This window comes from Physeter macrocephalus, chromosome 1 (genome assembly GCF_002837175.3).
Source record: "Physeter macrocephalus isolate SW-GA chromosome 1, ASM283717v5, whole genome shotgun sequence".
Taxonomy (NCBI): Eukaryota; Metazoa; Chordata; class Mammalia; order Artiodactyla; family Physeteridae; genus Physeter; species Physeter macrocephalus.
The window spans coordinates 38,101,413-38,111,877 of record NC_041214.2 but is presented as its reverse complement, the minus strand read 5'-3'; the positions used below and the strand labels follow the sequence as shown (position 1 = coordinate 38,111,877).

The following is a 10,465-nucleotide window of genomic DNA, read 5'->3' as shown; positions in this document are numbered from 1 at the left end:
ATCGTTTTCAAAGCTTGTTTACCTTGCTGACTGATAGATACATAAGGCAATTTTTTGTTAGATACACAGGGGTATGTATGATACATAAGGCAATTAGTATTTGTTTTTACATAGATATATAAGACAATTAGTATCATTATTTGCTTTTTGTGTGTGAGGAAATTGAGGCCAAAGGTAACAAAACTGGATGGCAGAGCTAGAACTTGATCCCAGGTCTTTTAGGGCAGATCCATTCCAATAGAGCAAATGTCTTAGATTGTGTGCTTTAGAAGCAGAGCCCGAGGCAAGGATTTGGATACATATTATTAATTTTGGAAGAGCTCCCAAAGGAGGTTGGTAAGGATGTGGGGGATGCAGGAGAGAGAAAGAGAGGAGAGGAAGGAAGGGTGTGATCTCAGGCAAAACTGTCACAGAGGGTAATTCTAGCTTAATCTCACAGGAGAACTCAGGAGTGTAAGTTATGCCACAGGGCTGTCTTTACCCAATGCAAGGGGTTAAGCCTTCATATATTGTGGGCTAAACAACTGCAATAGCTGAAGAGAAGTCCTCCACAGAGCAGTGTACAGAAATGGTAAAAATAAATCCAAGATACATGCACCACTTTGTTCATAGCAGCACTGTTTACAGTAGCCAAGATGTGGAAGCAACCTAAATGTCCATTGATAGAAAAATGGATAAAGAAGGTGTCGTACACCTATACAATACTACTCAGCCATAAAAAAGAATGAAATAATGTCATTTGCAACAACATGGATGGACCTAGAGATTATCATGCTAAGTAGAGTAAGCCAGACAAAGACAAATACCAAATGATATCATTTAAATGTGGAATCTAAAATATGACACAAATGAACTTATCTATGCAACAGAAACAGACTCACAGATATAGAGAACAGGCTTGTGGTTGCCAAGGGGGAAGGGATGGATTGGGAGTATGGGATTAGCAGGTGCAAACTGTTATATATAGAATGAATAAACAACAAGGTCCTACTGTATAGCACAGGGAACTATATTCAATATCCTGTGATAAGCCAAAATGAAAAAGATTATGGGGACTTCCCTGGTGGTCTAGTGGGTGGGACTCCACGCTCCCAAGGCAGGGGCTCGGGTTCGATCCTTGGCTGGGGAGCTGGATCCCACATCCATGCTGCAACTAAAAGTCTGCATGCCGCACTAGAGATCTCATATGTCACAACTGGGACCCAGAGAAGCCAAAATAATAAATAAATAAATAGATAGATATTTTTCAAAAAGGGAAAATATACTTAAAAAAGAAAAGAATATGAAAAAGAACATATATATGTATAAATGAATCACTTTGCTGTACAGCAGTAATTTACACAACATTGTAAGTCAACTATATTTCAATAAAATAGATTTTTTAAAAAAGAAAGAAATCCAAAAGGACCTGGGCAGAGCACTGACATTGTCTAATATAGGAGCTTATCCTCTTTTATCCTCAAAACAACCCTGGGAGAGTATGAGGGCTGGTATAAAAATGTCAGTGCTGCAGAGAAGAAAATCAAGTCTCAAAGAGGTGAGTTATAAGTAGGTCACAGGGCTCCTAGGTGGTGGAGAGGCAATGAGATGTGTTGTGGAATACAGGCTGTATTCAGCTTTCTGACCAGTTGGGGCTGGCACACTCCTAGAGACAAGGTTTATTCCCACTGGAAAGAGGACAGCCCCTTTCTCAGCATGCTGAGAAGCATTTACACAAGTGCTTTTCTCCTTAATGAGATTCATGGGATTGTCCAAGTGAATTTCAAGATGGAGGCAGGACAGAAACCTCAGAACATGATGAGTGGAGGGAAGGAGGGGCACAAGGGATGTTGTCACTTCTTTGAGCACACTGTCATTTAGGGTGTCTGAGGACCACTGCCTGTAGGCTGCCTGGCATTGTTCTCCCTTTCTGTGCACGTTCAGCTCCAATTGTTCTAAATATTTTGAGTGAAGACCCGCAGACCCCACCCCTTTTGTCCTCTCTTGCAGCTTGCAGAGAAACAGTCCTGGCTGACATTGTCTTCCTAGTAGACAGCTCAACCAGCATAGGACCCAGAACTTCCAGAAAGTGAAGAACTTCCTTCACTCTGTCGCCTTGGGGCTGGACATCAGCAGTGACCAGGTCCGAGTGGGACTCGCACAGTATAATGACAACATCTACCCAGCCTTTTGGCTGAACCAGCACCGTCTGAAGAGTGTGGTCCTGGAGCATATCTGGAACCTGCCCTACCATACAGGAGGCACAAACACAGGGAGTGCCCTGGAGTTCATCAGGACCAACTACTTGACTGAGGCAGCTGGCAGCCGGGCTAAGGATGGGGTTCCCCAGGTAGTTATCCTGGTGACAGATGGGGAGTCAAATGATGAAGTCCAGGAGGCAGCTGACAGGTTGAAACAAGATGGGGTTGTGGTGTACGTGGTAGGGGTCAACGTCCAGAATGTCCAGGAGTTGCAAACAATAGCCAGTGAGCCATTGGAGAAGTTTCTCTTCAACGCTGAAAACTTCAACATCCTGCAGGATTTCTCAGGAAGCATTCTCCAGACTCTGTGCTTGGCCGTGGAGGGCAAGATCAAAGGTAAGAGGTCGTGTCGAAACCCAACATTCCAACAAGGACGCCTAATTCCAATGGGAGTGAAGAAACGCTGAGTGTAGTGGGAGGTCATCACCGGAGAACCTGGGGAGACTTCCTGGATGAGCTGGGGCTTGAAGGATGAATGGAGTTGTCATAGGTGAAAAAGAACATCCTACCATGCTGTTCAGAGGAAACAGCATGGGTTTTGGAGTCCAAAAGACCTATTTTCTTAAATCCTGCCTTTGTCACTTTCTAGTTGTGTGAGCACGGGCCGGCAGCTTCACTTGTACACTTCAGCTTCCTCATCTGTGCAACAAAGATAATAATACTTGCTTAGTAGGATGGTTTATGAGGATTAAAATAGATACAAATGTATAAATGTCTCTAGCACAAAGTAACTGCTCAGTATATGTTAACTTCCCTTGCTTCCTCCATTGGTTGAAGAAGAATAATTTTTTATGAAGATTAAGTTATTAAAGTTTAATTATCATACGTGTATACATGACTGAAATTATCTTATACCCCGAGAGTTGCATGTAATATATAGCCCTATCCAATAAGCATATTTTAAAGCATTTAAATGTAAATTAGATGCAATAAGCATTTTTGACCACGGCCAATAAGAATCAAGAACAACAATTGTATTGATACAAATTAAAACAACAATGAAACACCATTTTTGCTTTTCCAGAAAAGCAAAAACTAAAATGCTTTATAGTATCCTACACCCTGTTGTTGGAATTTGAAGGTGAGACCACCTAGATATTGTGATTCCAGGGTTTATCCAGTGGTGAGATTTGGACCTATTGTTTATAGTTTATTATGGTTTCTTGTATTAAAACAAAGCGATAAAATGTTATATATGTAGTGAAAAATACACTGTAATGTTTTAAAAAATAGCCTTACTTCAGTGCAAGTTACAGATATGAGTAACGTAATTGATAATTAAACTTGTTTCTTTTGTGAATTCAAAACATCGTTTATCCTATAGTTAAATTCAATAATTTTATAAACAATTTATTTAATAAAGAAGAAGAATAATTGAAGGATACTTTAGTCTAGAAAAGCAGACAACACCGGCAGCAAGGTATGGGAGGGAGAGAGCCTTGTGATAGAGTTTTACACAGAGGAGATGAAAGTACAATATGTGCAGCGTTACATATATAGTACCTCTCCCTCTTATATTCCCCACAGAAAACCATCCTTGTATTCAATTTTCAAGAGATCTTGATTTGATGTTCTCCCCCCCACAGCCCTTCTCTAATTCCAGACTCTGCCCAGCATTATGCAGATGTGGTCTTTCTCGCTGACACCTCACAGAACACATCATGGACCAGTTTCCAGTGGATGCAGACTTTCATCTCCAGAGTGGATGGCATGCTGGATGTTGGCAGAGACAAGTACCAGATTGGGATGGCTCAATATGGTGGTCAAGGTCACACTGAATTTTTGTTCAACACTTACCAAACCCAGGATGAGATGATGACTCACATCCATGAACACTTTGTACTTTGGGGAGGCTCCAGTAGGACAGGCAAAGCTCTACAATACCTTTATCAGACCTTCTTCCAGGAGGCAGAGGGAAGCCGGTTTCTCCAGGGCATTCCCCAGTATGCAGTGGTCATTACCTCAGGCAAATCTGAGGATGAGGTCCATGAGGCTGCAGAGACATTGAGGGAGAAAGGCGTGAAAGTCATGTCTGTGGGTGTCCAAGACTCTGACAAGAGAGAACTACAGGGGATGGGCACCCCATCCCTTGTATATGAGATGCAAGGACAAGACAGGGTCAGACAGGTGATGCACCATGTGAGTGGGGTGATCCAAGGAACTGGGCAGCTTGAGACCAAGAATGAAGCCAAGATGGAGCCTATAGAAGGTAAGGTTTTGTCCCTAGGTGTTTGAGACACTGTGTGGGGGGAGGTTCTCAGCATAATAGGAAAGTCTGGGCAAAGAACAGAGAAGGGGGCATCCTGGGTTCCTCATTCTAGGACAGTAGCACCACTGGATGGGGAAGAGGAGGGGGCATGGGTTTGCCTCAGGCACATACCTTGTATTAGTTAACTATGGTCACAAGGATGCTGCATAACAAGACATCCAAAAAGTCGGTGGCTGAAAAGAATCATTTATTTTCACAGATCTGCTGGGTGTCTGCTGATATTCACTGGGCTCAACTTCATCGGGCTTTGTTGGTCTTGCCTGGGCTTATTCACAGATTTGGGATTTGGCTGAGGATTGGCTCATCTACTTTTGCTTCTGCTCCTTAGATGTCACCTTCCTACTGGGATCATTAGGCTAGTCTGGGCATATCCTTTCCATGGTAATTACAGAGGTGTAAGAGAGAAAATCCAGTTGCAAAAGCATTTTTCAAACCTCTGCTTTATCATCTGCTAACATTCCATTGGCAAAAGCAAGTCATATGGCTATGTCGTCATTAGTGCAGTAAGAAAGTATGTTCCTCTCATGGAAGTGAGGTGTAGGCGGTGAATATTTCTGAATAATAATCCAAGTTACCATATGCCTTTTCCAGAAGAAGGAGCATTCAGTCTTCTCCTCAGAGATCAAATAAAGTCCTTCCTTAGGGTTCACATTTAAGATGCTCAAGCGAGAGGCTAATGGCATTTTGGGTGATAGAATTCATAATGTAGGATTGTCCTGTACATTGGTGAGGGTTTAACATCCCTGGTCCCTTCCAGTAGCATCCCTGAATCTTATCACAATTCAAAACACCACCATATATTTCCTAATGTCCCAGGGGGATGGGTTCCGCTGTTGGTTGAGAACCCCTGAGACTCATCTCCTGCTAAGCCCCTTTATACATTCTAACCATGAGCCAAGCTGAACTACTCACCATTTGCTGTATATCTGTCATACTTTTCCACCTCTGTCTCTACTCTTGGACAAACTATACCATTAGCCTAAAATGCCCACAGTCAAAACTTTATCCTTCAGCTCTTAAGTTACCTTCTTGCTGGAGCATCCTCACAAGTAGAAGTGATCAATACCTCCTTTCTCTGAACTATCATAGCTCTGCCCAGACCTCTCAGCATCTAGAGCTTGAGGGTCCTTGGAATTTTAGAGGCAACATGTGAGACAAGAAGAGGAAAAACCAGGCAGAGATAATAAGGAAAAAAGAATCACCTATGAACCCTACATTAAGTAGAAATAGAGCAAAAGGAGGGTGTAGTGGATAACCTAACCCAGGAAGAATTTTGTTGGCCCCTCAATAAAGGGTATGATTTTAATATATAGGGAGAAAGGAGGAGGACACTCTTGGTAAGGGGAAGAGCATGAGTGAGGGTGTGGAAGTGGGAATGGGCTGGACGAATGGGGAAGAAAGTGAAAAAAGGGAACCAATTGGGAATGGGGTGGGGGTTAAAAGAGTGAGGGCTGAGATTGGATCAGGGAGGATGGACCCTGGTTACGGGGTCCCAAAGGCACTGGGAAGTGACTATAGGCTTTTAAGCAGGAAAAATGACACCACCAAAGTGGTCTTTAAGAAAGCCTTCAGTGGGCAGGATGGATTCCATAAGACTCATCCACAGCTTGCTTAAGGGTGATCTGTCATCTGTCCACCCAGGGAGGATGACTGGGTAGATCCTGATGGTGGCTCTGATGATGAGGAAACAGGATGAATCTTGGAGACACCTTGACACGAGAAAGATAGCACTTGGCACCAGCAGGTGAAGGAAGGGAGAAGTCAAAGGTGCTTGGAGTTTCTAGAGAAGGCATTTCAGACTTAGAAAAATCAGGGGTAACATCCTCTTTTTAAATCTAGGATTGATTTTTGATTCTTTATAAAAAAAAGGACCAAATGGAAAATTTCAGGACATCAGGAGACCAAAGATAGGTCAGAGGGCTGTTCTGTTGCCCCTATAGTCTCTTCTCTAAACTTTGTTTCACAGTATCCAGTTGTCTACACATTGGTTTCAGTCCTCTGCATATGTGGTTTTGGCTCTCTGCTAGGGAGATTTCTATTTTCATATGTCAAAGTAGATTTGGACCTTTTTGTTACGCAGACACTGTGGATTTCCCTACTTCAGGCCCTGCCTTAAATTGGGTAGGAGGAGTCTGGACTCATCTCAGAAGGGAGTTTATGCAGTCAGAACTCCATTAACCTCTGTGTGAGGCAGGTTAAAGGAATGGTTCTTTCATAGCAAAATGAAACAGCCATTTGGTACAATTTTTGGACAAAGATTTTTCTCAGGAACTTGCAATATTTCCTGTTGACTCTGTTAAAAATGACATGAAATTTATCAGAGAAAGGTGCACAACAGTCACCATTTGTTATTTCCATCTTTTACCAAAAGAGGAACAATTATTAAATCAAAAAGTTTTCAGGCCTAGAAAAGAGAATTTGACCCAGGGCTTCCTGAAACCAGAAAAATGAAGAAAAAAACTAGTCAAGCAAGATTCAGATGCTCCTAATGGACTTAGATGAATTGAAAAATGATCTTCAGGCCCTTTCTTGTGGATATTCATATATTTACATATTTGACAAGTGACATGAGCACACTTTCACGTGAAAAATTTTGAACCCTATGATGTTCTTTGACCATCATGCAAATGATGGTCATAAAGGCTTCCACTAAATTTTAATGAGCATGAATATAAGTTAGTACAATATATATTATTACAATTTGTGATACTAAATATATTATTATAGTAATATAAAAATATAGCATAATACAACTTGTATACAAAAGGACTGTTGTCTTTATTCCTCTGTTCTCATGCTAAAGCTCTTCTTTCTGTTTTTGTTTGTTTATAGCGTGTCTAACTGCTATCCCGGCTGACTTGGTGTTCCTCATTGAGGAATTTAGCAGGGCTCAGCAATCGAATTTCCAACATGTTGTCAATTTCTTAAAGACCACTGTCAGCTCTCTAAGTATTCATCCAGATGTTGTGCGAATTGGCTTGGTCTTTTACAGTGAGGAACCATGACTTGAGTTTTCTCTGGATACATTTCAGAATTCAGCCAAGATCTTGGAGCATCTGGACAAATTAACCTGCAGGAGAAGAGGAGAAAGGACCAAGACTGGTGCTGCTTTGGATTTCCTAAGGAATGAGGTTTTCATTCAGGAGAAGGGCAGTCAGTTCCAGCAAGGTGTGCAGCAGGTAGGCGTGGTCATCGTGGAAGACTTCTCCCAGGACAATGTGTCCTGACCGGCTTCCCTCCTCCGCAGGATGGGGGTGACTGTCTACGCAGTGGGTACTCAGCTCCCCTTGGAGAGCATGGACCTGGAGAAGATAGCATCATATCCTCCTTGCAAGCATGTCATCCCCCTGGAATCTTTTTTGCAACTCGCTGTTGTGGGAAGCAAGATTAAGAACCAGCTCTGTCCTGAGATTACGGGCAAAAGGGCTTCTGTGTCTGGGATGAGCTCTGCCCTACAAGAAGGTAGGAGCACCTTTTCCAAAAATTTGATTTTTTTTTTTAATCTTTGCTTTTGCTCCACTCACCCAACTCCTCTACCCCCCATCCAAGAAAAGATTATGGAGTCAATTCATTACAAAACAGAAGCAAAACTTATAAAATCTTTATTTTATCTTGATGCCAAACAGTACAGAACATGAAGTGAAAAGTGGACATTTCTGCTTCTTCTTGTCTTACCCCTCATTCCTTTTAACAAGAATTTGATGAAAATACATGTATATTTACAGTAGAAGCCGCAGGGATCTGAGTATGGATTGACCAAATGTTAAGTCACTTAAAAGCAGGAGATCATTGCTAAAAAGACACAAGCATTCTTGAATTTAAAAATTTCAGCTTAAAACATAATAAATGAACATTAATTTGCCAATCTTTTGTGTAGGGCCAAGGCTTCTTTGAATATGAGCCCTGCTGATTGGAGTTCTACATATTTTCTTCATTAATCATCCGATAGTGTATTTTCTATAATTTCCAGTTTCAGTTTCTTTCATGTGGGAGGAGAACTTAACCACTTTGGAAATAATCTGAGTACAGAAATCCTTATTGATTTTTATGATCTCAAAAATGCAATGTTTTGTGGGTGCTATCTAGTACACCAACAATTTCTTTTAAAACAACTTGCCTTTATTGGGTCTTTCCTAAGCAGTTAACCTGGTTTTCATATATGTGATAAACCCCTTTAATTCTCACTCATATCCTATTGATTTTCACAGTGTTTGATTTGCTGTGTAATTATAATAACAAAACAGCCATAAATAGGCTGGGGACACACCCACGTCACTCTCGGTGGGCCTAATCTTCCGCTGAGTGAAGCAGAAGTGTGGAGTGTTCAACTGGGGGGCATCGTCAGTGTATTGTGGGAGCAGCACTTCTCCAGAAGTGTTCTTCAGAGGGAAGGGAGAACGTCAGTTATCTGGTGAGCCACTTAAGGAGAGGCCGGTTAGGTGAGCTCTTTCTGTATATGCAGTTTAAAAAAAAACACTAAAAGAAACACAGCAGTCAAGTATATGCATCTGAATGTTTTTCTTTTTTCTTTATTTTTTAATTAAAGTATAGTTGATTTACAATGTTGTGTTAATTTCAGGTGTACAGCAAAGTGATTCATATATATATATATATATATATATATATATATATATATATTCTTTTTCAGATTCTTTTCCCTTATAGGTTATTACAAGGTATTGAATATGGTTCCCTGCACTCAAACTGCCTGAATTTTAAATCCCAAATTTGCCACTTCTAGGTTGTTATAAATATCTTTGTGTCTGTCTATTTGTCTCTCTACTTTTGTCCACGCATGTTAATGTTTCTCAGATTCAAATCACAATTATAGAACGAAGGTGGCAATGTGAAATGTAGATAATTAACTTAAGAATTCAAGGCTGGGCTTCCCTGGTGGCGCAGTGGTTGAGAGTCTGCCTGCCGATGCAGGGGACACAGGTTCGTGCCCCGGTCCGGGAGGAGCCCACATGCCGCGGAGCGGCTGGGCCCGTGAGCCATGGCCGCCGAGCCTGCATGTCCGGAGCCTGTGCTCCACAACGGGAGAGGCCACAACAGTGAGAGGCCCGGGTACACCAAAGAAAAAAAAAAAAAAGAATTCAAGGCTGTGATTATATATTCAGGGGAAAATCACTGAGCTTTTTTTTTTTTTTTTTTTGAGACAATCACTAAATGATCTTGTATTTTCTTGATTACTTGTGCTGAGGCCTAGAGATTTAAAATATCTAAATAAATTCCTGGGCTTCCCTGGTGGCACAGTGGTTGACAGTCTGCCTGCCGATGCAGGGGACACGGGTTTGTGCCCCGGTCTGGGAAGCTCCCACATGCCACGGAGCGGCTGGGCCCGTGAGCCATAGCTGCTGAGACTGTGCGTCCGGAGCCTGTGCTCCGCAAAGGGAGAGGCCACAACAGTGAGAGGCCCGTGAACCGCAAAAAAAAAATAAATAAATAAAAATTCCTGTCTCTCTCCTTGGCCTGTATTTTCTTAGTCCCTTTCTCTATTTGGGGAATGAAGAACAAAATCGTTAAATACGAATTTCACTGGTTTGGGCACCCCCTGCCTATATTCTGTAGAAAACAGAGAGAGATGCCTCCCTTTCCCTCCTTCTGATTCACAAACAGTATAAAGAGTTGAGAGTTGATTTTTTTCCCAGATTACATAACAGCTAAAAAGAAACTTGCAATCAAGAAAATCAGCCTAAAGTTCAGGGTGTCTGGGCGTGAGGGTAGCTTAGAATTTGGGACAATTTCACCAGAATTCTGTCCTGGGTGATTATAATGATCATAATATCTGCCATTTATTGGTCATCTGCTATGCATCAGACCCTCTGCTAAGCAGTTTGTGTATGTAATAGATGTGCATTCATAGTAGCATCTGACTGTCAAAAATATTCTCTCCTCAAAATTTCGGTCTGCCAAGCTTGGCAAGAATGTGTAGTGCCAGGCTGAACTCAAGGCC

At 41.8% G+C, this 10,465-nt stretch overlaps 1 protein-coding gene across 1 annotated transcript in view; it reads left to right on the top strand.

Annotated features, from left to right (window-relative positions):
* The window catches only part of LOC102979304 (collagen alpha-4(VI) chain-like), a 94,339-nt gene that overhangs the window by 6,972 nt on the left and 76,902 nt on the right, over positions 1 to 10,465 (top strand). Inside the window, 4 exon segments of the mRNA XM_024115177.2 lie at positions 1,990 to 2,049; positions 2,052 to 2,576; positions 3,844 to 4,449; positions 7,342 to 7,971. Coding sequence (XP_023970945.2) covers positions 1,990 to 2,049; positions 2,052 to 2,576; positions 3,844 to 4,449; positions 7,342 to 7,971 — 1,821 coding nt within the window.